Source organism: Azolla caroliniana, unplaced genomic scaffold (genome assembly GCF_043228905.1).
Source record: "Azolla caroliniana isolate FFs.n. ecotype wild unplaced genomic scaffold, voAzoCaro1.0.p SCAF_6, whole genome shotgun sequence".
Classification (NCBI taxonomy): domain Eukaryota; kingdom Viridiplantae; phylum Streptophyta; class Polypodiopsida; order Salviniales; family Salviniaceae; genus Azolla; species Azolla caroliniana.
Window position 1 is genome coordinate 4,174,017 of NW_028230441.1, and position 24,118 is coordinate 4,198,134.

The 24,118-nt window shown below is 35.8% G+C and overlaps 4 protein-coding genes across 10 annotated transcripts; 2 read left to right on the forward strand and 2 right to left on the reverse strand.

The window, feature by feature from the left end:
• The first annotated feature begins 645 nt into the window (after window positions 1-645).
• On the forward strand, window positions 646-6,589 carry LOC147862681 (potassium transporter 6-like). Of its 2 annotated transcripts, none has more exons than XM_087321513.1 (9): window positions 646-1,418; window positions 1,874-2,096; window positions 2,173-2,421; window positions 2,520-2,570; window positions 2,670-2,930; window positions 3,010-3,062; window positions 4,589-4,958; window positions 5,061-5,565; window positions 5,794-6,589. In XM_087321513.1, the coding sequence occupies exons 1-9, from the start codon at window positions 1,110-1,112 to the stop codon at window positions 6,233-6,235; spliced, it is 2,463 nt and encodes an 820-aa protein (XP_087177639.1). In that variant the 5' UTR covers window positions 646-1,109; the 3' UTR covers window positions 6,236-6,589. The 2 variants fall into 2 exon arrangements, with proteins under 2 accessions (XP_087177639.1, XP_087177640.1); XM_087321514.1 differs by having other exon boundaries at window positions 2,529-2,570.
• A 1,284-nt stretch (window positions 6,590-7,873) lies between these two features.
• LOC147862682 (high mobility group B protein 3-like) lies at window positions 7,874-11,352 on the forward strand. 4 transcript variants are annotated; one of them, XM_087320628.1, is made up of 9 exons: window positions 7,874-8,022; window positions 8,522-8,583; window positions 8,749-8,880; window positions 9,338-9,395; window positions 10,121-10,165; window positions 10,261-10,341; window positions 10,788-10,847; window positions 10,933-11,007; window positions 11,099-11,352. In XM_087320628.1, exons 2-8 carry the CDS (start codon window positions 8,534-8,536, stop codon window positions 10,960-10,962), a joined length of 456 nt encoding a protein of 151 aa, XP_087176754.1. In that variant the 5' UTR covers window positions 7,874-8,022; window positions 8,522-8,533; the 3' UTR covers window positions 10,963-11,007; window positions 11,099-11,352. The 4 variants fall into 4 exon arrangements, with proteins under 4 accessions (XP_087176754.1, XP_087176751.1, XP_087176755.1 ...); XM_087320625.1 differs by having other exon boundaries at window positions 10,933-10,992; XM_087320629.1 differs by having other exon boundaries at window positions 7,884-8,018; window positions 8,519-8,583; window positions 10,933-10,992.
• Window positions 11,353-12,800: 1,448 nt separating this feature from the next.
• LOC147862683 (uncharacterized) lies at window positions 12,801-16,879 on the reverse strand. Of its 3 annotated transcripts, none has more exons than XM_087321685.1 (5): window positions 16,675-16,879; window positions 15,326-15,706; window positions 14,462-14,613; window positions 13,273-13,409; window positions 12,801-13,082 (listed from the first exon to the last, which is right to left on the reverse strand). In XM_087321685.1, exons 2-5 carry the CDS (start codon window positions 15,691-15,693, stop codon window positions 12,915-12,917), a joined length of 825 nt encoding a protein of 274 aa, XP_087177811.1. In that variant the 5' UTR covers window positions 15,694-15,706; window positions 16,675-16,879; the 3' UTR covers window positions 12,801-12,914. The 3 variants fall into 3 exon arrangements, with proteins under 3 accessions (XP_087177811.1, XP_087177812.1, XP_087177810.1); XM_087321686.1 differs by having other exon boundaries at window positions 15,326-15,725; XM_087321684.1 differs by having other exon boundaries at window positions 12,802-13,082; window positions 15,326-15,975; window positions 16,641-16,878.
• Window positions 16,880-18,583: 1,704 nt separating this feature from the next.
• On the reverse strand, window positions 18,584-24,066 carry LOC147862684 (uncharacterized). Its single transcript, XM_087321687.1, has 5 exons — window positions 23,826-24,066; window positions 22,647-22,735; window positions 20,528-22,489; window positions 19,880-20,072; window positions 18,584-19,685 (listed from the first exon to the last, which is right to left on the reverse strand). The coding sequence occupies exons 1-5, from the start codon at window positions 23,965-23,967 to the stop codon at window positions 18,994-18,996; spliced, it is 3,078 nt and encodes a 1,025-aa protein (XP_087177813.1). The 5' UTR covers window positions 23,968-24,066; the 3' UTR covers window positions 18,584-18,993.
• Window positions 24,067-24,118: the final 52 nt, after the last annotated feature.

Genomic DNA, 24,118 nt, shown 5'->3' on the forward strand with positions numbered 1-24,118 from the left:
AAGGTTTTGTTTGTCAACACTTGTACACACTTGATCGAGAGATGAAGATAATCAGTCAACATCCACGAGGAGGCCCATATTTACATGAGATACCAGGATCGGTAGGCATCGTATAGATAATAGGAGTCTCTTCTATCAAAGGTACTAGGAATTTCAAAAAACATTTCTCTTGTGAGCTCAAACAAGGAGCGAATGTGAGTGGCAGGCAATGGGGATAATGACGCTTGTTAACTTGTGCAGAGAGATGGATAAGCAGATAGATAGTTTTTTTTTGTCTTTTGAATGTCCAACAATGGCACCGCCTTTCGTGCTCTCGTATCATGATCAAGACTCAAGAGTGGATGGTGGTCGTCCATCGGTAGTGGAAAGGTGGCCGAACGTGGTGATGAGCAACATCACATCGAACCATAAAAAAAATGGACATGTGATGCTCTCATTCCATAGAGTTAGAGTTTTGCGGCCGCCAGGAGGAATATGGGGTTTTCAAGAAGGCACCAAAAAGATGTGTCTCATGCAAGAATGGAGGGGATCAAGAACAAGAACCAATATCTAACAAAAATGTAATCAAATGTTAAAACAATAGACTTTAGACAAACCCCAATGTTTCAGCCTTCACATTAGGAGCATATTCTGGTCCTGTCTTCTTCTTCTTCTTCCTTGTGTTTCAGAGCCTGCTGCTACACACATCTCCCACCTGCCACAACTGACTGCTGCTCCTTCTCAACCTAGAAACTAATTAGATAATCATAATAAGAAAAGAAGAAGAAGAAGAAGATGACAACGATGACGAGAAAAGGCTTAACTCATGCACATGGCAATGCCCCAGAGACATGGGAAAATGATACTCTCTGCATACATTTCGTCACACCAGGTATTTTTCACTGCATCTCCATCACCATCACCATCGTTACTACAATCATCAAGAGGCACGGTCATCCGCATGCCTTCCATTTCGCAAAACTGGCATACGCATTCGTTTTAGTGTTTTGTCAAGCTAAAACTTGCTGGTAAGATGGAGCTGCAAAGATTAAGCTCAAACTAGCTGATAATAAGAACTTGCAAAGGTTTTGGGCATTTGAAACGGAACAATCAACAATCCTGTGTTCAGAATGGAAGAGAATGGATTCCATACACATGGCCCTTCCAAAGAAGAAATCTGGGACATCCAGATGACCTCGGATTTTGGTTATAAGGGGGGTGATCGGCCCAATAATAACAATGAACATGAAACAGAATGTGAAAATACGGGCAAAACAGAATTGAATACTCGGGATGTTAACATCAGTTATGATCTCCATTATCAGCATCCCAATAATGATGAGCGTAACATCGAGGATGACAATTTCACTCTAAGGCAGCTGCCACCTCTCTGTCGTTCTATATCTCAAGCATACTTTCCAAAACATCCCCAAGTCAAGGTCAGCTCTCTATTACCATTGCTAAATATTTTCACAACTAGCACCTTTGGCTTTATCTCCTTCTTTCGTTAGAATATCTCAAATGTTGACAATTAATATGCCCCTCTACGTAGAACTAGAAGCAGGCTGTGTGTGTATGTATATATGCTGTTTGTGTATGTATGTGGTGGTGTTTATATATGTATTTATGAAGGTGGGTATTTTTTGTTTATGTATGTCTGTATTGTGTGTGCGCGTCGGAGTCCATTAGATTGGTTGTTAATAATAGAATTATTCGGCCTGATTTCATTAGCTAAATATAGATGGAAAGGAGATCGCTTTATTCTTTATAAATAAACGTAAAAAGAAGATCTAAAGTTATGCATGAAGTAACGTAGTCACTATGACATACGAACACAGCACACATACACGAGGCTTAGATCTTGATCTGAGCATTAGCATGAGTTTATTTATAGAGTTGTGGTGGCTGGCAATCAATTTTTTTGGCTTATCAAACTCTCGGAGTAGTCTATGGCGATCTTGGAACATCTCCACTCTACGTGTTTTCTTCGCTGCAATATCCTTTATCAACCATAGAAGACTATTTTGGTATTTTAAGCCTCATTTTTTGGTCTCTTACAATGATACCACTGGTTAAATATGTCTTCATTGTTCTCAGAGCTGATGATCATGGTGAAGGTATGGAAGTTTATGTAATGGATACATTGTTTTATGTCTGGGTCATTTTTATGTATATCGAGGTAATTAATCTCAGGTGGTACCTTTGCTCTGTATTCGCTGCTATCCCGGAACTTAAACCTAAGGAGATATAGCCGCAAGCAGTTGACACGGTTTGAATCTGATGCACAACCTAGATTTTGTGGAGCCAATAAGAGTGTTGTCACTGTTAAGACTCTTAAGTTCATTGAACAAAGCATGGTTGCTCAGAAAGGTTTACTTTTACTAGTATTGTTGGGTACGTGTATGGTTATAGGTGATGGGGTGCTCGCACCTGCCATTTCAGGTTAAATCTCATCATCCTTCTGCTTTCTTTTCCTTGTGCTTACATGTTCACTTTGTCATTTATGTTTTTCTGCTAATAATTATGTATTTTTCTGTTAGTTCTGTCAGCTATCGAGGGCATAAAGTCTAAACATCCAGGCCTAAGTCAGAGTAAGTCTCTATCCATTCATATCATTTCTATTTTGTCTATTTATTAAAAAGAAAAGTGTCTTTTTCATATGCTGAAAGTTTGGAAATTGTCTACTATAGATGCAGTTGTCATCATATCAACTGTGATTTTGATTTGTCTATTCATCATGCAAAGGTTTGGGACACACAGAGTTAGTGTTTTCTTCTCTCCTATCATGTTAGCATGGTTTCTAAGCAATGCAACAATTGGTATCTACAACATTGTTGCATACTATCCTGAAGTGTTGAAGGCAATTTCACCTCATTATATCCCTCTCTTTCTCATTCGTCATGGTAAGTATGGGTGGCGGATGTTGGGTGCTGTCATCTTGTGCATCACAGGTATGCAATTTATATAGCCCAACAGCTTTATAAAGTTTGTTTCATGGAATTGATCAGATTGTGTGTTTTGTTAATAAAGGGGCTGAAGCTATGTTTGCTGATTTGGGTCATTTCAATAAGCGTGCAATCCAGGTATTTGAGCTATAATATAATTCGTGGTAAATTTGTGATAATAATGTTGTAGATATTTGCATGCCTTTTGAGCAAAATCTTGCAAAACAATAATGAATTGCACAGACGTTTAAATACAGTAAAGCAATATGTGAATCGATAACGATTCAGATTGATTAATTTGGAAAATTAGTTTCAATGCAAAATTAATGTGTTGTATATCAAGGAATTCTCTACGGAAAAACTTTATCACTAAACACACACCTACATAGTTTATGTGTGCTCATCCTTTTTAATTTCATGTTCTCTAGACTCTATATCTTGTATATAGCTTCATTGGCCCCAAATATAAGATTGAGTGTGCCATCTTTGAAAGAGGAAATATATCAACAATATTCTCATCCATGAGTTTTACCATCCTCTTTTAAGGACATATAGTTGAAGCTAAGGTAAAAGCAGATAAAGTAAGATAGGACACAGTCATATAAAGAATAAATGGGAGATAATGAACATAAGAGAATGGAAGGGAATATGCTCCAACTACTCACTCAGATTGTTGTAAAAATCAATCTGTACTTCTGGGTACATCTCGTCCTTCTGCATTTCTGCATTCATCCTTGGTGATGGAAGATAATGTAAAAGGGCTCAAAAAATGCCACGGCACTACTGGGCTAGAGGGTTTCAAGGCATGGGTTTCCACGGTTCCCACAGCTTGTGCACATCCATAGGAGTAAGGCACAAGGCAAAAGGCACTTTTTTCATTGAGTTTGGTGCCCAAGAACAGCCATCGTATACATATGTGCTTATTGCATTGTGTGCCATCTTAGATGACGGTGATGATATGTTGATGTCCACAGTGTGCCAACATGAGCCATGGAACAACAATGGTTAAAAAGCCAAGATCCAATAAGAAGAAATTTTAAATAAGGGTAGAGCAAAAAGAAAAAGAAAACCTGAAGTGAAAAACCAAGCTTGTCGCTGAATTTCAGTGTTTAAAATTCCATGAATTTGGTTCTGTCGTTGAATAGATGAGCAAAGGGCATGGATATTGTCACTTGGCATTTGTTGTGTCATAGTTAGCAGTTCTTGAAAGCTAGTCTAACTTCTGGATCTCTTTAACTGTTAGAAAGATTGGTTTGGAAATTGGGTATTTTTTGGGGGAATAATCTTCACATCTTGATGGCTTTACTCCTTGCTTGTCCCAGGAGATAGCACATCCATTTTGTGTGGAGAAGAGTTGTGGGTAGGTGTACATGCATGCACAATTTGCTTAGTCTAACCCTGACAGAAAGCAGCAATGATTCTATTTGACGCACACATCTATTTGACCTCCATGGGGCTATGTCTTAATGGCAGAACTACTGAAGGGTGTTTAGGAAATATGTGAATACCTGTTATATTAGAAGTTTTCCAATCCCAGTGGAGTTCTTTGCCATATAAACTATATTAGTTATCCAAATTATCCATCATTGTAATATGAAAGGATATAATGTTAAATTCCATCCATGGATTTTTCTTGTGATCATATTTTGTGTTGTTAATTGCAGATAGCCTTCTCTGCTGTAGTATACCCATCTTTGATCCTTACATATGCAGGACAAGGAGCTTACTTGATCAAGAACCCATCAGATCTCAGAGATGCATTCTATAAATCTGTACCGAAGCCAGTATTTTGGCCAATGTTCATTGTGTCCACTTTGGCAGCAATAGTAGCGAGCCAAGCCCTTATATCTGCCACATTTAGTATCGTTAAGCAGTTAGTGGCGCTTGATTGTTTTCCAAGAGTGAAAATCATTCACACATCAGAGAGATCAGAAGGCGAGGTCTACTCACCGGAAGTGAGCTATTGTTTGATGCTTCTGTGCATCACGGTGGTTCTGGGATTTCGAAGTGGGGCTCGCATAGGCAATGCTTATGGTGTGGATTCTTTCTTATACCCTCTGTGAAGCTTCTCATTTGGAAATCAAAATTATTCTTGTGAATTCAAAATCTTGATACCTTTTATGTTTTCTTGTTCAGGAGTTGCTGTTACTTGTGTCATGCTCATCACCACAATACTGATCACATTAGTGATGATCATGTTATGGAATCTACCACTTCCTATCAGTTTGTTTTTCTTTTGCATTTTTGGTCTCATTGAGGGGGCTTATTTAACCTCGGTGCTGAATAAGATCCTGGAAGGTGGTTGGGTCCCATTTGCATTGTCATTGTTGATTCTTGTCATTATGCTATCATGGATATACGGCCGGACAAAGAAATATGAGTTTGAAGTATCAAGAAAAGTATCCAAAGATGAGCTACAGAAGTTGTGTGAAGAGGATATGGTGAGGGTGCCAGGAGTGTGTTTATTTTACAGTGATCTTGTGCATGGGATATCTCCTCTTATAAGGCATTATGTGAGATGTACAGGCACTTTACATCAAGTGTTAGTGTTTATCACGATTCGTCATGTTCCAGTCCCAACAATATTAGCAGATGAGAGATTTGTTGTGGATAGATTGATATACAAGGAAGGAGTGTACAGGTGAGGGCAAAAACAATAAGCGGAGTAGCCCATCTTGTTTTATAATGTTTACGCTTTTTCTGGTGAATACCGTTAGTAAATTCTTAAAATTTAAGATTTTATGAATCGTTTGATGGTAAAACATAGCATAACCTTCATATGTTGCTAGCATACTCTTCATTTTTAGGTTGATGAATATTTCATTAGTTGACAAAATTGCCATTCTATTTGTTTGCTCTGGTACTACAGGTGTGTTGGTCGCTATGGGTACATGGATTTAGGGAAAGAACGACGTGGCTCAAATATTTTAGACGAGGTCATTCATTGTCTAAAGAGGCACATCGGCAGTGAAGATGATATATGTTTGTCTTGTCCTCTTGGAAGGAATGGACTGCTTAAAGAAGAAGAAGAATATTATTATTATACGAATGGGCGGAAAGCAGCATTTGTGAGGAGGATGAAAGAGGATGCTGAAGCTGAGGTGAATACATTGGAAGGTGCGGGAAGGAAGGGTGTCGTGTATGTGCTGGGTAAAGCCACCTTGCAAACTAGTGCAAGTAGAGGTTGGTTTGAGAGCTTTGTCATCAACCATGTCTATCATTTCTTGGTCACTATTTCCACATCCGCACTTGCATTCCTCAATATTCCACCTTCACAGTTTTTGCAAGTAGGAATGACTTATCAAATCTAATGGCCTTGTGACTTTGGAGGGAAGTGAATCCATCATACATTATCCTATATGAATGCATGCATGTATGTATGTGTATGCATGTATATTATGTATCACCACACAATGACGTCTCATGGGCATTCTTATCTTATATATGCTGCATTTAAAAGAAAAACAAATAGGATGTACAATGAGAGTAGAAGTACGTAAAACAATAGCAAACTTTTTTTCAGCTGATCACAACTATAATAATCATGAATTTTTACAACATTTTATTAGCACATAGGAACACTTACAATCCTGATGCATCTTGTCATGTAAACATTATGTTAGCGATTTATAAATAATGAAAAGTATGCCATGTATTTTATTGTAGGTGGTTTGTGTGATTAATTCTAGCCAGGCCTTGATTTTGATTTAAACTTAAATAATTGTTTGATCTCTACGCCAAGTTGTTGTAAAACAATGCATTGTATTTTATAATCACAACAATTTATGGTGCACACAACTACATCTTGAATCAACATTGCTAATACACCGTGAGTTTCATTCGATGGATAATTGTATGTTGCTTTTCCTGCCGATTATGCACCCTATTAGCTATGAAATATGCATAGAGACCTACTTAATGAAGCCCTACTTATCTACTTATGGGTATATCTTGGGCAATATACAAGTTTTCTTAAAAAATAATTAACAGGGCAGAATCAAAGCCTTCACAACTTCATCTCTTGTAATATTAAGACTTCCTCAATTGAAATTCTACAAAAATAAGATATGCACTATTTCAACATGATACTTTGTACAACACTTAGAATCTGGATATTCTCTTTGTATATAATGTAAGAAAAAGATTTAAGTGACACCAATATTAAGAGTAAGTATTAGTATGTATTATAAGAAAAATATTTAAATAACACCAAGATTACGAGTAAGTATTACTATGTATATTTCCTTCGAGGTCAAATATGACTCATCCTTGTACTAGATAAATGACACATAATAGTTTGGGAAATTTGTTAAAGTACGTTTCAAAATTCTCAAAATGCTAAGATATTCCATTGGATCATTAGTCTTCTCTAGCATGTGCATGTATTTGTAGAGAGCATTAAAATATCATCGCCATCTACATCTAGATGCATAAGCAACATCATTGGAACTCTCAGAATACCATAGTATCATTAGGATCTACAACGTATTGACGGGAATTCTTAAAATAGCATCACTGATTCACTAGTATTACTTAGATCGACAATAATCTCTCTCTCTCTCTCTCTCTCTTTGGTAACTTTGTCAATGTTAAAATACCATAGCCACTCTCATCATATACATATACACGTATATACATATTGAATACTTGTGGGGAACCTATTTATGTATAAGCATACAACCCTTGAATGAGGACAGAAAAGATGTTAAGAAAGGGAATGAAGAGAGGGAGCGAACCACCCCCCCCTCCCTTTTTACCTTTTGAAGAGATTTTTGAAACAGTTCCCGCTCGTTCGTGAAGGTTAGTAGGAATGATGAATTCAATATAAAGAGGAAGAAGAAACGGGACGGACGTGTGTGAAAGCGTCCAGAAATGAAAAGAGCACTTCAGACCGCCAACCTCCCCCCGCCCCCCCTCCTTTTTTTGAAGCGTTTCTTCGCTTCTATGCTTCCCTTCTTCTTCTTCTTTTTCTCTGGAAAAAAAGCCCCTCCTCCTTCTCTAACGTTCCTTCTGCAACAACAGCGAGAAAGAAAAGAAAGCTCTCACCACTGACGTTCCCCTTCCTTCACCAAAGCTGCCAGCAATAAGTTTTCAGTGAGTATTTTCCCTCCCTTCCTCCCTCTCTGCATGTCTCTTTCTTTTCTCTCCTGTTCCTTCTTCTCCTTCTCCTCTCTACATATGGTTTTTTTTACTCTAAAATACAGGAATTTTGCTTCCATAGCTTCATCTTCACTGAATTGCTCATTTTCTAGTTGACTGCAACCGGTTACTTTTTTTCTTTCGAAATTTCCTTGCCTCAACAAAGCTTTCATCGATCGTCTTCAAGTTAGTATTCCCACTGTAGATTTATTGTTTCTGTGCTGTTATTTTCCTCTCTTTCCGTGTTTTTCTTTACTTTAGACCCTAGGAGTCCTCTTTTCTGTATTCCTCATTCTGTAATTGGATGCAACTTTCATTATCCGTGTTTTTCTGTTTTTGATATTTTCTTTGCCACTTCTAATTGGATGCTACTTTCATAAGTCCACTTCTACGGCATTTATTTTTCGCAGTCTTTCCTTATTAAATAGTATGTCTTTCTCTCCTTCTCTTCCCAGGAGTAAGAAGCTGCTATGAAAGACGCTAACGCCAAAGCTGTCCTCTCAAAGAAGGCTGAAGAAACGTAAGTTTTCCTTTCGTTTCTTCTCTCACTCAAATTGTCAATTTTCCTTTCGTTTCTTCTCTCACTCAACTCTCTCTCTCCCTCTCTCTCTCTCTCCTGTTCCCTCAAGTTTATTTTCATTTGATTTCTTTCTAATTTAATTTATCCTGTATGGTTTTCTTTCAGGAACCTAAAGAAGAAGAAACAGCTCGTTTCTAAGGACGATAAAGCGAAAAAAAGACTAGCTAGAAAGGAAAGGAAAGCTAAGAAGGACCCTAACAAGCCTAAACGGGCTCCTAGTGCCTTCTTTGTCTTTCTGTAAGCATGAAAAGTTCTCTAGTGATCGCGTTTCCATCCAAAGTTTTGCGTTGTCTTCATTGAAACATCATTATTGACAGCTTCACTGGAATTAGCATTAAAAAATGTACAAATGTACTGTAGAAATCGCATATGATTGTCTATTTATTCCTTGTTTTAATGTGTCTTCTTGTGATCCTACAAATTTGAAAAAAGTTCTTCATGAATTCATGATTCGTTTCATCCCGTCTCAATTTTTTTCTTTCTGTAAGTCTCAAATTTGTTTAGATGTTCTATTTTTATCCTGTGTGTGTCTTTATCTTACTGAAAGTGACATACATGTACAGATTTACCATAAAAGTCACGCTTTTGTTTATTTTCTTTCCTTCGTTTTTCTTTCTCCACCTTTCATGTTAGGTTCTTTAATTTCATAGCTTTATAGTGAAATTGACGAGGAAATGTCTTTTCTTTTCTGCAGTGAAGAATTTCGCAAAACTTTCAATGCTGACAATCCAAACAACAAATCTGTGTCAGCTGTAAGTTTGTACATCATTTTAATTTGATCGAAGTGGTCTTGCTTCACGTGTTTCAATTAAGCAGTTTCATATTAAAATATTTGCTATTTCCATCAATTATGAAATTTGTGTTTCATCTAGAAACTGTATGTTTCATATGCTTGCAATCGTTCCCTTTCTAGAATGTTTCAGATAAGCAAAAAGAAATCATATGGATTCCTTTTAAAATAAAGTTATGGATTTCTTTCTAATTATTAAGTAAAACCTGGTAGTAAATGGAGAAACGATTTACCACACAGTAGCTATATTGCAGCAGGTTTTTGCATGGAAAATTGCACACTTGAAGTAATATGAATTTATTAGGAAATACGACAATTTATTTTTTTTCTTCGTTCTAAGATGATCTTTTGTGAACTTTTATACTTGAAATTAAAATCATTAGAAAATAGGCAACAAAATTATATAAACATATCAGGAAGCGTATGCATTTCAGTTGCCTTCATATATTTCTAGATTGCATATTCATAGAGCGGCAAGATCCCTTTAAATGTATGAAGTAATTGTAATTGACCAGAATGCTGCAATTTTATTTACATTCTGTATATATATGTAATATCTAAAGTATTCAGTTTCCTTTGTCAAGTATTTGCAGTCTTCAAGTTGAAAATTTAGCTACCATTCAGAGCAACACCATTTTTCTTACTTTTTTACACATTTTAATCAGTTTCTTTAATCCACGTTTTCAGGTTGGAAAAGCTGGGGGTGACAAGTGGAAGACAATGTCTGATGCGGTATTCAGTTTCTGTCTCATGTTGATGGTCCAGTTTATTTTGGGAAATTAAATAATAGTATCATAACTGATGCTTTTTCTTTTTTCCCTACTCAGGAGAAGTCTCCTTACATTGCCAAAGCTGAGAAGAGAAAAACAGAATATGAGAAAGCTATGAAAATCTATAATGCAAATCAGGTAGATATAAAATCCTAGTTCCTGCCAATTGTTTTTTACTTTTTGACCTTGTTTTTATATTGCTATGGTGTACCGTAAATGTTGGGGTTGTGTTCTCCACCAGGTTATATGCAAAAGCCTATAAATACAGTTTTTTTGCTTCTCTTCAATAAGATATCTTAGGCTTAATAACAAAACCACAATACAAATTGTCTTATTTTTATGCCCATTATAACATGTTTTTAGGCTAACAAGAAGTCATGTTTCATATATTTTATGCTTTGCTTTTCATATTGCATTGATATATTTTGAATCCAGAGTCTTGCTAATTTCTATTTATTTGAGAAACCTTGTGTATATATGAAGGTTTGTGTATATATATTATGCCACAACATTGATTTATAGCTGAAATGGTAAGAGAATATTTTTTTGTTTAAACATTACTGATTTTAAATGTGCTTGGAAAGGGCCAAGTAACTGCAGATGAATCAGAAAAGTACAAATCCGAGGTGAATGATGAAGAAGAGGTGTTATTCTGAAAGCCACTTGTCTAATGTGGACATATTAGATTTCTTTTGCATTGTGAATAATACTAAACTGCTTCTTTTGTAGGATGAAGAAGACGATGAGGATGAGGAATAAGTAAAATGTATTTTCTGGCTACATCTAGAGGTACTAGATTACAATGTGAAGTTTCTATACCGATGAATAGAAAATTTTACAAAATGTGATTCAAATTGTTTTGTGGTAGCATTTAATTTTAATGCTTTGTATGTAGGGATCAATGATGGATATCCCCTTTGTATGGTATTGGCATCAAAACAAGTTCATACTTTCTCATGATATGACCATGTGGTAAATTATGATTTGAGATAGTAAACAACAGTATTTTTTCAAGTAGGAATAGTGATATCACCACAGATAGTCAAAACAGAGTAGTTAGGTTTGGGAATAGTGATTATCATTCACTCAGTATTCTGTAAAATAGGAGCGAAGTTTTTCTTTTAGACCAAGACTCTCTCTCTCTCTCTCTCTCTCTCTGTTTCTCTCTCTCCAACAGGATTTTTTGGTTGGTAAAGAAAATAGTCTTTCAACAATTGTTTACATCTGTCATTTTAATAACTTCAATTCTTCTTTTCATACATTTCAAAGGTTTAGCTGAGTTATAGCATCTACATATTATTGTTCTTGGCATTTTTCATTTTTCATACATCTCAAACTTTGTTGAGACTTTGTCCTGCAATATTGTATATATCTTGCAATCTGCTTGAGATATTATTTCGGCACTATCTATTATGGACCATACAATCAAGTCGTATATGTTATTAAGCTGTAAATAAATGGTTCAAATTCAAGACAAAAAGTCAAAGGAACAAACATTTTTATGCTTATTGAGGAACAGTTAACCTATTTCCACTTCAGTAATAGCAAACTTAAATAATTACGTTTAGGAGGTTTAGAATAATTACGTTTAGGAGTTTTAGGATATGAGAGTAATCTTTGTTTTAAGCCAAAATGTCTGTTATTTCTTGCTTTCATGAATTTTAAGTTTTCTTAATTAAGGCCTGTATATTTTGGATAAGCGTAGTTAAAGGCTGCATTTTTTATGAGATAGGGAGTATTATTACAAAGGGTTGAGGAACATTATCAAAGCTCATTGCTTGGAATTTCTTTGTTAAAAATTTAATTGATGCAAGTAGAGTTGACATTAAAGCAATAACTGTTTGTATTATTTTTAAGAACCTGAGGGTGAAGGCCGTGCTGCTTTTTTGAGCATATCAATGACCAACCAGGTCATAATTTGGATAAAATTATTGATACTGGATGCCCAATGTAAATATTGATTGATGAAATGTATATAATAATTGTAATAATTGCTGGATGCTCAATGGTTGATGGAAATATTAAGTTAAATAATAATTGAAAAAACAATTGTCAACAGCAATCATTTTATGTTCCAACGAGTACCAAGTTGATAATGTTGGGTCCTATATTGACTATGAATGGTGGTAGTGATCAAGTATATTGAGATATATACATATACTATGTCAATGTTCTATCATGTATGTATATCAATCATATGGCATAACACAAATCACGTTCAGGTAGATAGGAATATTGTGAGTGCAGTATCAATATTGCGACTTCAATGAAGGTTGGTAGAATAGTAAGGACTCTTCAAAAGGAGGCATTGTGGATGAAAATGAAAATGTATTTACAAACAAGAAAAACAAATCAGTAGAATAGTTGAATGAAGTAAATATAAAACATGATGCATTCTGCTAAAACATGATCCATTATATGTTTGAGTGGATACCTCTATAATTTATACTTCTAATACATACATTACCTTTGACAGTCTCTTTTTCATATTTTCCTTTGTCTTCTTTTCATATACATCATGTACAATTGTTTGTGAATAATCATAAAAGTGTCTACTAATGATTAACCATATATATGGAAGGGTAAGAAAACTACCTCTTATCGGCATTAAAGATGATATGCAAAGTTGTGACACAACTACTACAGACATTCATAAGATATATATCACATACAACCTGTAATGCTATCAATAAAACCAACTTAAGTCTTGCTCAATAACCAATCCAGGTTGATGGGATGAAGTCAAATTTGTGTTTTGCTCTACTCAATATGCTATAATAGTCTAACTGACCAAGACAATCACGGAAATCAGTAAAGAGTCTCTCGAAGAGCTTCCATTGCACCACATGGGATTTGGAATACGGGTATGGAAGAAATACCTACATTTGAAACTGATGTTCAAAATATAAAATAAATAAAAAGTTACGGATACTTTGGAAAATGGCAAACTTCAGCAAAGTGGAAAAAGGAAGAATGGCAACTCTAAACCAAAAAGAAGAATAAGAATCAAGAAGAAAAAAGTTGAGAAAACCAGTGAATTGTCAAAACAAAAAACAAACGGAATATTACCTCCCATTCTTCAACAATCCGCATTAGCAAATGGAAAGTTTTTTCGCTGTCATCTAGATTATCTATTACTGCCAACCAGATCTGTGAAGCTAGCTCATGAGCAATGCTACCTTGCTTACCACATGCCAGAAATTGATCTGAAAGAAGCACAAAGAGTTATATATTCATATATTGAATCTACCAATGAAATAGAAACATGAAACTCAACTCTATTATATTACCTATGATTCTGTTTTAAAAAAACATAGATTTTTGTACATGCCATCGCAATTCAATCTGTGTGCATATCCAAAATAATGAACCATAATTTAATTATGTGTACGCACATCCATACTCCATACAATCCTTCTATTTTCACATTGCAATCCATTAACCTATTGTTCAGTTGACAGGTGCAATTGACTGGAAAACTACATAATCAGTTAGAAAAGGTATATTCAGCTACACAAGCTCAATTCAGAAACCAAGTTGACTATGGATTCTATATCGTACATCAATGACTGAGTGACAACAGGGGACAAGGTACAAGGCTCAAATACAAGCAGTTATAAACTACAAAATCTCACTCAGTCATAAACTACAAGCATATTGTGCATTCTACCTCATGGATAATCAGCTAAGTCACCTATCTCATTTGTTTATATATCGACGCTACCTAGTCCTGACTAGCATATCAAACTGTCACTCATTAATTTAGCCAACGGCAAACGATTTCTGAACTTGAATCCAAGACACTCAAGCCCTAGGATCAGTGTCTAATGATAATATTGTGCATTCTAAAAAGTCAGTTTAGATTAAGTTTACATATAAAGTCACTTTAAAAGTTATAATCAAGTGGACAAAAGAATATAAAAAGAACTTTTCGGAGCCCTTATTGCTTGCTAGCAAATTCAGTTTCACTATCTGATTAGATTGACATATACTGTTATAATTACAAAGACAAACGTGACAAATATTGCACAATAAATAGAGAATGCATCAATGGATAATGCTTTGTTGCTAAGTGCAAAGTGATTTAAAGGCAGCAAAATAGAGATCCCAAAGCAATCAATTTTCTAATAGAAATGTTCCTTAAACAATTGACCAACAACCTTGATTTGTTTTCTCCCTCAAAAGCTGAAATGCTCCCATTCAAAAACCAGAAGTTCCAAGAAAAGAATCCTCTTTTTTTAAATATTTTAAACAATACCTATGATGGTGCCATGCAGCAATCCATATGAAAGAGGCGATGAAACTTCTAGTTGTTCCTTCAAATAAAGATAGGCATGCCCAACTAACTCATGAATATCTTGGTCCTTAAAGCAGAAAAGGCTCTTGCTTATATGTAACGCAATATAACGCCTGTTATAGCAAAGAAGAAAACATCTTAATGTAAGTCAAAATTCATGGGATATTCTTAAAACTAAATATTTAACTGCTCATCAATTACTTGTCATTTGCCATTTTAGATTCAGCTGAGGGTCCTTAAAATTATATGAGTTGTCAACCAGACAATGTCTTCAAATGCTATGTTAGTTTCAACTATGAAATTTCTTGTACGATTTGTGGATAAAACAACACATATTCAGCCAATGTCTTCAAATCACTATTTAACATTAAAATGTGCATCAAGATAAGACTACAGTTGAAGATTAACAGTCCAGTATACAGTGTAGTAGCATAAGTTTATGAATGACGGAAATAATTTAGAACAAACATGAAAATCATTTTGAGGCTAGATAATCCAGTTATACACTATAGAAACAATGATGTTTATGAATGATAACCCATTATGTGCAGCATAATCAGACTAACCTTGAGGCTAGACAATGGAGTTTACGAACAATGGAATCACATTAACATGTGAATAATCAAAGGAATGTTGAAGGTAGAAAATCCATTATAGCATGTGGCAACAATGAAGTTTATGAATGATGGAAACAATTTAGTATGCATCAAAGCGTTGTAAATCCTCATACTAATATTGATGCTAAATATATTCACAGAGCAACTAAGTTTATGAGCAATGGAAGTCATGACAAGACTGAAAATGCAGTGGAGTTTTAAAGCACACCTTTTATTTGACGTGCACCCGATAGGACCAGGCCACTTCCGAATCCTCGCTACACAAGGCCAATGATATTCTAGTGCCGACTGCCAAAGCATCTCACTCCTGAAGAGGGAAGCCCACTTCTTCCTCACACAAGCAACCGAAACCCAACAAGAAACCGGCAACCTTACAAGAACCTCTATTATAACATGGTCGGGAAGATGATCAAAAGGATCCCCTATTAAATATTCCTTTCCTTCAGTTATGACAGGAACACGAATAGTACAAGGTTCATCAAGCACTTGGGTTTTCTCTTTGTTGCTACCAATGAAAAAATCCATATTTTCTGTCCCTGTATTGTTACATTCTCCATCCACCCAAGCCCTTTCCATATACTCTTTCTTCCTATATTAACAAGTGAAAACTAGGCTTTGGCAAACAGTTTTCAGCTCCAAACACTGCAACATGTGATGATTCCCAAGACCGTATTAGTTAATTATGCGATATGAAAAACAAGCTCAACAGTCAATTATTGGTTAACGATGATTTCCAAGAATAAACATTGTATTAGGAAGGGAAAAATCAACTTTGATTCTTGGCTCTGGTGAGTCAATCATGCAATGATTTTCAAAACTGCATATTTTATTGACCCTTAATGCTGCTATCCGTTCCACCTAGAAACAATCCAGAATAACAATATTTCTGAGCAAATGATTTCTCCAACTTGAACTTAGCATAAGCTATTAATGATTATCTACATCTACAGACAACCCAAATGGAAGGTGATTCTAACTTGATTCATAGGCTTTTTTTAACATATGATTCATAGGCTTTTCTTCAGCACATGATTTCTCCGAATTTAAATCGTAATTAGAATATGGATTGATGCTTAAATTCTATCTATAATCAGCATAAGCTATTAAATGCCTAAATTATAGCTATAAACATTCAAAGAAATAATCTTAAGTTGAACCTTTAGACATTCTTCAGGTCATACTGGCATAAGAATCCATTAATGCTCAAATTCTCAATTACAAGTACCCAAATAGAGATAAACTTAAAAACCTTCCTCCATTAGACTTTCCACCACATATAACTCTTTAAAATAACAACTTGAAAAGCTTTGGAAACATAAGGTTCTTCAAACAAATATAATTCTTAGCTTGAAAACCTCCTTCTATTAATGTTTCCATAAATATATAACTGCAGAAGAAGGGAAATATAAAATCATCAAAGAAAACAGAAAGAAGAAAGAGAAAGCAATAAAAGATGAGCCAAATCCAATTAACTCATATTAAGAGTACCAAAAAGAAGATTCAATTGAAAAGTAAGAGCTTACTTGCAAGCCGAATTGTTTTGGAAAATTAATTCACCTTCTGTTGTAATCTCAAAGCAAGAAGGCAGAGGAAAATGCCTTTTATCCTTATTGCAAAATAATCCGGCTTCACATAACTGAGTATACGTTTTGATACAACAAGGAAACGGAGAGAAGCAACCCTAAAAATCTCTCAAAGGAAGGGAGTTGTAAGAGGAAACCCTAAAATGTACAGATGAGAGAGAGAGACAGAGTTCCACGTGGCACGTTTACCCCCCTCTCCTCCAGGCTCCACCCACCCCCCTCCCCCACTTAGGCTTTAGCCCACCCATTTTCTCACACTTCATGCCTTCTCTGCTTGGATGGTTGGGTGACCTGACCTACATACATCCTTCAAGTCCCCACATGTGTTCAGTATCTTGACCTTGGTCTTGGTCATTAGACCATTTTGAAGACTCTTGAGTCTTGACATTGACTCTACAAGCATGACTTCTTGAGATGTTCCTCCTCACATTCATGACACAGCGCCTCTTCGAGACCTCCCAGATGCTTCTACCCCACCGCTTTTATATACACATTATATGTCCAAGACCCTGGGGAAGTCCTAACTGCTCTGCGTATGAGATGTCGATTGCTTATCCACGTCGTTCTATGAATGGGCCATAACAATGAAACTCTGGAACTTTTCAATGTGGTACAAGAATATCTTCAATCAAGGGTGGCGAGTCTTCCAAATGTTTACCATGATCGTAGGGATGGCCGTGCCTAATTTGGAGATGTATTTGGGAAACGTTCTCGAATAGCAGTGGCATAAACTCACATCTCCTTGTGAAGTGATGATTTAGGGCATAATACAAGTGATCCATCAATAACCCATGCATGGGCATTCATTTTGGCAAAAAGAATTAGTCAAAAAGAAAACACTAGTCCAGACTTCGTGTTTGCTTGCCATCAGGGGAAAAAGCTAACCTTCCGAGTCAAGAAGTTCATCGAATGAATATACTCTAATAAGACTTGAAACATTAACAATTCCTCAATATCTTTAGGTATATAAGTCCTTTTAAAGCAATCCTTAGGTTCACAACTCATACATGTTGTTGAAGAATCAATACAACAAAAAATTTGAGGTGATAATTAGTGTTGAGCTACAGATTAAATTACCATTAAACAGGAGCAATTGAGGCTCGATTGGAGGTGACAATGAGGCAAAATGAGTTCAACAAAATTCAACTTAGGCCTTTAACCTCATAGCGAAGCAAAAACCCACAAAGGAACTATACCACCAATTAAACTAAAAGCAAAAAAATAGGCACAAAAGTGCAAGTCTTTAATGTCATGAGAGGCATAGAAAAGATAATGATAGTAACACAAAAAAGCCAATGAGGGTCGGATGTAGATTCACCAAATCGTCAACAAAATGCAGAAGGGTCCATGTCATCTATTATATTGACGTTTTAGGTGAGCGTGTGCCCCTCAAATATGCATCTAATTGTGTTGATTATTTTCAACCTCCATAATGCCCATAGATTGCAATTGGTCTCTTGTGGACGCTAAAAATGTATGTATGTATCTATCTTGAATGTGTGGGAGTCTATGAAAGCTCTGACTTACCTTCCAAAAACCACATGCACACATTCCTATCCCATTATGGCTAAGCATGTTTGTTGAACCATGTTTCTCATTCAATTAAAATAATGCATCACCCACTTTTAAAGGCTTTGTAACATTTGCATGCATCATGCTTACGCAATGAGGGGATATTTGTGTCCTTATCTCATGAAGCCCATCTATTAGTTTGATGCATGCAATGACAAACAAGCTACACATTTGATGTTCTATCCCACCATGATATTTAATGCATTCCTTGTTGCATTCTTTTAACTTGCTATAGTTTGTTTTCACAAAGCTTGATCTAAATACAGATATATAATGTTAAATTTATTGATTTATTAATTAAGATACAAATATTTGAAGGTGAAGAAAACTCAAATTATGAACGCAATTAAACATCCGATTTTTCATAATAAAGAGGTACATTACATTTATCCATTTATACATAATATTGGAGTCCTTTACAAATGAAAATCCAATGGCCATCAAAATGGCACTTGTTCTAGGAAACAAAGATTAATAAGAGTTTATGGTTTTTGGGATTAGGGTTTATGGCAATTAATAAAATGGCGCATGTTAGGGTTAGGTTTTATTGATTGATTGCTCTCTAGAGAAACGTCAATGTGGGTTCTTGTGCTTTGTCGCACAGGAGGAGACAAATATTTTTGCTTTATCTTTGATATAGAGAGACAAAAAACTAGTCTTAGGTTTCTTAACATTCCTCTCTTGGTATATTGAGCAACCTTTTCACTGCAAAAACTAGGGTTTAAAAGAGCATCACAGCATCAAGCATAAGGTCATTGAAGATGGCTCTCTCCACTTCAAGCATGACGAGTTCGAATTCGATATCCAAATCACACCATCTGTCTTTACCTGAAAGATCGTGTGCAACAAGATTCCCTAAGGTATCTTGACCATCTGATAATGAGCGATATATCTTCCAGACACCAGCCCAAACCCGTTGAAGTAGAATTTTTCCCGATGGTACTGCAACTCTGGATGTACAAGGATCCTTCCACCATTTAGGTCCGTTAAATTCCAACCCTAATACTTCAACTAAAGCTTCATTAACTCTATCGAAAAGAAGATGCCGAGTGTGATAAGACAATATCCGATCCTTGCTCACATCGTTGGTATAGTTATCTTCCATCTTTTCAAACAAGTTGAAAGCTAGCGGTTGCTTCGGTGAATGCCATCGAGTCAACATGGTAGCATTATCACCCATAAACCCAGATGCGAAAAGTAAATCCCTTACATAAACTAGTTCTAGTTCTCTTCCTTTTGGACAATGCATACAATCTATGAGTAAATTGAGACTCTCAATCTCTTCATCTTGACCTGATAGTGCAACGAATTTATCGTCATCGGCGAAATGTGAGTCATCATCTTGACTTACTTCCAGGCTTGATGATGTATCATTGTCGGTGAACTTGAGAAGCTGAAGACGTGACCTCAAATCTGGAGAACATACAAAAACATGAATGACACAAATAAAAACATATTTTGAAGGCATACATATAACTTGTACACAATTTATGGACAAAGATCAAATGAAACTTTAGTTATAAGAACTAAAAGCAACTTCATGATGCACAGCGTTCAATAGAAAATGCTCCAACTTTCTAATGGGTTTCAATTGTTCAAGTCATTACCTCGCAAGCCAGAGCTAATGTCTGAAAAGTCCACTGAACTTGGTGACTCCTCGTGGAAAGCAACATCCAAGACTGACACTGGACTGGGTTGTTCGGAGACATCCTTACGGAGCTTTAAAGTGTTTCCTATCATTCCATCACTAATGATGTTGATTGTTCTCCTTGGACTTACTGAAGGACTATGCATTGAAGCCTACAAAAGAGAAATTACCAGTTATTTTCAACCAAAAAGCAACTGAAACAATTATCCCTTTAATTATGAGGATTTTATGAGAAATACTCCTTGGTTTCCAAAAATTAACAGAATACCCCTCTGCAGTAATAAAATGTTTGTACTAGGTTCGGGTATTCTGTTATACTTTGAAAACAATGATCAGGTAGCATAATTGATTTATTAAAGAAAACAACAAAAATATACTCGTAACCTAATGGTATTTTACCAGAATAACCCTAAGTTTTCAAAAGTTACTAGAACACCCTCTGCAGTAGTGAAGTGTTGTACTATATAGGGGTATTCCAGTATTATTTTGAAAACCTAATGATATCCTTTAGTAAATAACCAACACGTTAGGGGTATTTTGGGATTTTGCCCTTTCTGTTTTATCCATTTCGAGGATATAAAATGCATAATATCACAAAGATGATTACTTCAGAGTCTTCTAATATTTCTTGTCTATCTTCAACATCTGTTATTGTGAGCTTTTCAGAGATTGAACATTCAGTAGCGGATGAATCCATTCCATGATCCTTCTGAGTACATGCTTCTCTTCTAAGCATATCTTCTTCCATAAGGGCAGCTTCAAGGGACAGAAAATTGTCAAGTGAAGATGTAGAATCACTATCAAGTATTGGTCCTGTATCATCTATCTGACACTGATTCTTTTCAATTTCCATCGGATTGTACCTATTTGATTCATGTACGACCACAATCTCATCAATGATTTCACCACCTTTGTGATTCTTACTTCGCGAAACGTTATTCCTTATTTCAACACCTTTCCCACCAAAAATGGATCGCCTCAAGGGTTCAGCTCGAGAAATAGTGGCATCCAATGACCTATTTGCAACCATCTTCTTTGTCATATGATCGTCATCAATCGAAATTTCTGAATAATCCTCTTCATCACTATAAAGAGAAAAGGATCCGGTTGGAACTGATCTCGATCTAAGCATCATTCTGTACATGTCATCATTGGTTTGTTCTTCACTCTCAGCCTCTGACTCGCTAAGAGAATAACTGCTCGAATCTAGATCAATGGTCGGTATTGACCTATGGCAATGCTTCACATAAGTTCCATCCACACTATGCCTACTTGAACTACTTGATTCATACGGTTGCCATCCAAAGCTCCCTAAATAGCTATTTTCTATTGCAGGTTTTTTTAGTCCCGTCACCCTTATGCTCGAACTTTCACTGTCCACAACTTTGAGATAATCCAGAGCTCTTGACTCTATATCTTCCTTGCTTCTCATATCAATGGTTGAATTATGCCTTGAGACTCTTTTGTTTCTATGATCTCTCCTTGAAGAAACATAATCTTGTTCAACACTCCTATCTAGTGTGGATCTAGATATATTATAGGTTAGCAAGCTTCCATCGTTAGCCATCATATCTCTAGTGACACTCTCTCTTACTTGCCTTGCAATTTCTCGAGCAATCTCTTTTGGATCTTTCAGCATCTTGTGAGGTTGAGAATTCTTTGAACTATCTCTACCTACACCTTTATCTCTAAAGTTCTCTTGTTGAAGTCTTTCCCTTAGGTCTTGGAGAACATCCATACTATTCTCTCTAATGATTTCCATTGCCTCCAAAAATTCATTAGGAGACCTTGGGCTGTTTTGTGAAGTGTTCATGTCTCGAACCCTTCCGATGCTTGGCTTGAGAACTACTATTCTAGTAGGACCTTGTTGATGATGGTCTGCATTGCTATCTCCATTGTTCTTCTGTAAGTTCCTTGCAAACAAGGAATCTGGCTGTTCGTTAGATTTTCTAAAGAAATCTTTATTAGTTTGCCTAGCATCTGAATACTCTTTTACTTCATAAAATTCTTCTTCTAGATCTTTCCGTCTTTGTGATATTCCTAACTTAGCTTCAGTTAGCTTCTTCTTAATAAGCATTTGCTTTGCATTCAATTGTGATTCTAAATTATCCAAAGCATTTGTTTTTGCACAATTTTCTGATTGCCATAGCTTCCATGTCTCAAGTTCCTCGACAGAACCATTTCCATTTGAATGGCTGACATAAGGATATGATTTGAGACTCGATATATACCCTTCTCCTATAGACCTTTTGGAAGACGAGAGATCAGACATACTACGCGATAGCAGCGATGCTGCCCTTTTCACATTCTCTTGTGAATGATGTGTATCTATTTTATTGTGTGTGATCTGTTCAGATGATACTTTCTGAAGAAACATTTCCGAACCACCACTGTTTTGCATCTTTGGCTTATTCTTGGAGTCATTGGGCAGTCCTTCCAATCCCATCAATCTTGCAACCACGCTAGGAGATCTCTTCTTGGAGTCAGATTCCTTAGAGATCTCTTCAGCTATCAGAGATTTGATTGGAACTTCATTTATCCTTTTGGATATTGATTGATTCTTTCCATTCTGCAATCCAAAAAGCATATATTAGGCCTTATGGCGACATCCAAAAATTAAAAGAGAATATGTACACACAGATTAGGAGCTATACACACGGAACTGGCCAAAAGTTACGAGCACGATTTGGTGTTTTCCGTACAAATATATGAGTAAACAAACTTGCCTGAATCTCCCCTTTCCTGCTGCTGCTACTGCTCAACTTCTCCTTTTCCGTTGTCCCATCATTTGATGAATTCTTAAAAGAGTCCAAACCTGCAAGCACATACATTACTATTTGAGTCACATAATATCTTAAGATACTCAATAACCCCACTTCTTCTCTATTCAACCATCATGCACAAAAATCATTTTGAATATATGAAAATATTTAACACATGTTCTGATGAAGAATGTAAATCCTTCTACTCTTTGTCTAGTGCAAATGGGTAAGCAAGAATTCGCCAAAGCTATATCAGTGGTTTTGTCAGTTATGTGAGAATGTAAATCCCTCTACTCTTTGTCTGGTGCAAATGGGTAAGCAAGAATTCACCAAAGCTATATCAGTGGTTTTGTCAGTTATGTGAGAATGCTCACATATGCTTGTATTTTAGCTAGAGTTGTTAGATTAGTAAAGAGACCAACATTTGGACCAAGGTAGAGCTTGACCAATTGGAATATGAAAATGTTCGCATATCCCTGTAGTCTGGACTCTGGATAGGATTGTTGGACTAGGAAAGGGTCGAAGGTTTGGAGTAATGGAATTACTTTGCAAATAAACTTCCGGTGGAGAAACAAAAATGAATTAATGGTACACAAAATCAAAGAAATACTCAAAGAAACTAACGATACACAGATACAAACAAAAACCCAAACTTAACCATGATACATAACTACAAAGAAACCCCAAAATAAGCCTTTGCATACAAATAAATACAAAATAACCCAAAATGAACAAATAATACAAAAATTCAAAGAAAACAACAAACCAATGATACACAAATACAAAGAAACCGCTCAAACAAAGAAAATCGAAAGATGGGACATGATTCATAGACATAACGAAAAGCCTACACCAATCATCACACACAAATACAAAGAGAAACCCAAACAATGATAAACAAATAGAGAGAAAAAACCGAAACAATTGAATGATACACAAAATCAAAGAAACCCCTCACAAAACAAATGAATTATAATCATAAAATACAAATAAAAAACCAAAACTGGACCATGATGAAATGAAAAACAAAATACGAGAGAAATGAAAAACAAAATAAGAGCAAGAATAGACAAAATGGACTAGATTAAAACAAAAGTTATGATTAAATAAAAGTTCAAAAACAATAGAGTACAAAATCGTAACCTGGTCCATATTTCTTATCAGTGAGAAGCTTCCTCCCAGCTAGAGCTTGGTTGAAATCAAAGAGATGGGCAATACTCCCCATGCACCCCGTCTTATTCCTCCTCCCAGATGATATGTTCGATGATGGGCTACTGTTTGCCATCTCTTCAGAAGCAACAATGGCGATGGTGATGGTGATGTTGACGATGATGGGCTCCTTCTTTGCTTTTCAAAAATCAAAATTTCAAAAATCCTCAAGACATGGATGGAGTATCTAACCTTTAACCCGTTTTCTTATCTAAGATTTAGCTGAT

What these genes read in the sequence shown, in the direction of transcription:
- LOC147862681 (XM_087321513.1), top strand. Translation starts at nt 1,110, where the DNA reads ATGGAAGAGAATGGATTCCATACACATGGCCCTTCCAAAGAAGAAATC. An exon ending in CAAAACATCCCCAAGTCAAG is followed by an intron (nt 1,419 to 1,873) that starts GTCAGCTCTCTA and finishes GTTTATTTATAG; the next exon opens with AGTTGTGGTGGCTGGCAATC. An exon ending in TGTCATCTTGTGCATCACAG is followed by an intron (nt 2,931 to 3,009) that starts GTATGCAATTTA and finishes TTGTTAATAAAG; the next exon opens with GGGCTGAAGCTATGTTTGCT.
- LOC147862682 (XM_087320628.1), top strand. Translation starts at nt 8,534, where the DNA reads ATGAAAGACGCTAACGCCAAAGCTGTCCTCTCAAAGAAGGCTGAAGAA. An exon ending in ACAACAAATCTGTGTCAGCT is followed by an intron (nt 9,396 to 10,120) that starts GTAAGTTTGTAC and finishes CCACGTTTTCAG; the next exon opens with GTTGGAAAAGCTGGGGGTGA. An exon ending in GGAAGACAATGTCTGATGCG is followed by an intron (nt 10,166 to 10,260) that starts GTATTCAGTTTC and finishes TTCCCTACTCAG; the next exon opens with GAGAAGTCTCCTTACATTGC.
- LOC147862683 (XM_087321685.1), bottom strand. Translation starts at nt 15,693, where the DNA reads ATGGAAAGGGCTTGGGTGGATGGAGAATGTAACAATACAGGGACAGAA. An exon ending in GCTGCATGGCACCATCATAG is followed by an intron (nt 13,410 to 14,461) that starts GTATTGTTTAAA and finishes TGCTTCTTTCAG; the next exon opens with ATCAATTTCTGGCATGTGGT. An exon ending in GGATTGTTGAAGAATGGGAG is followed by an intron (nt 13,083 to 13,272) that starts GTAATATTCCGT and finishes TTTCAAATGTAG; the next exon opens with GTATTTCTTCCATACCCGTA.
- LOC147862684 (XM_087321687.1), bottom strand. Translation starts at nt 23,967, where the DNA reads ATGGCAAACAGTAGCCCATCATCGAACATATCATCTGGGAGGAGGAAT. An exon ending in TGATAAGAAATATGGACCAG is followed by an intron (nt 22,736 to 23,825) that starts GTTACGATTTTG and finishes ATGTGCTTGCAG; the next exon opens with GTTTGGACTCTTTTAAGAAT. An exon ending in AAATATTAGAAGACTCTGAA is followed by an intron (nt 20,073 to 20,527) that starts GTAATCATCTTT and finishes TCTCTTTTGTAG; the next exon opens with GCTTCAATGCATAGTCCTTC.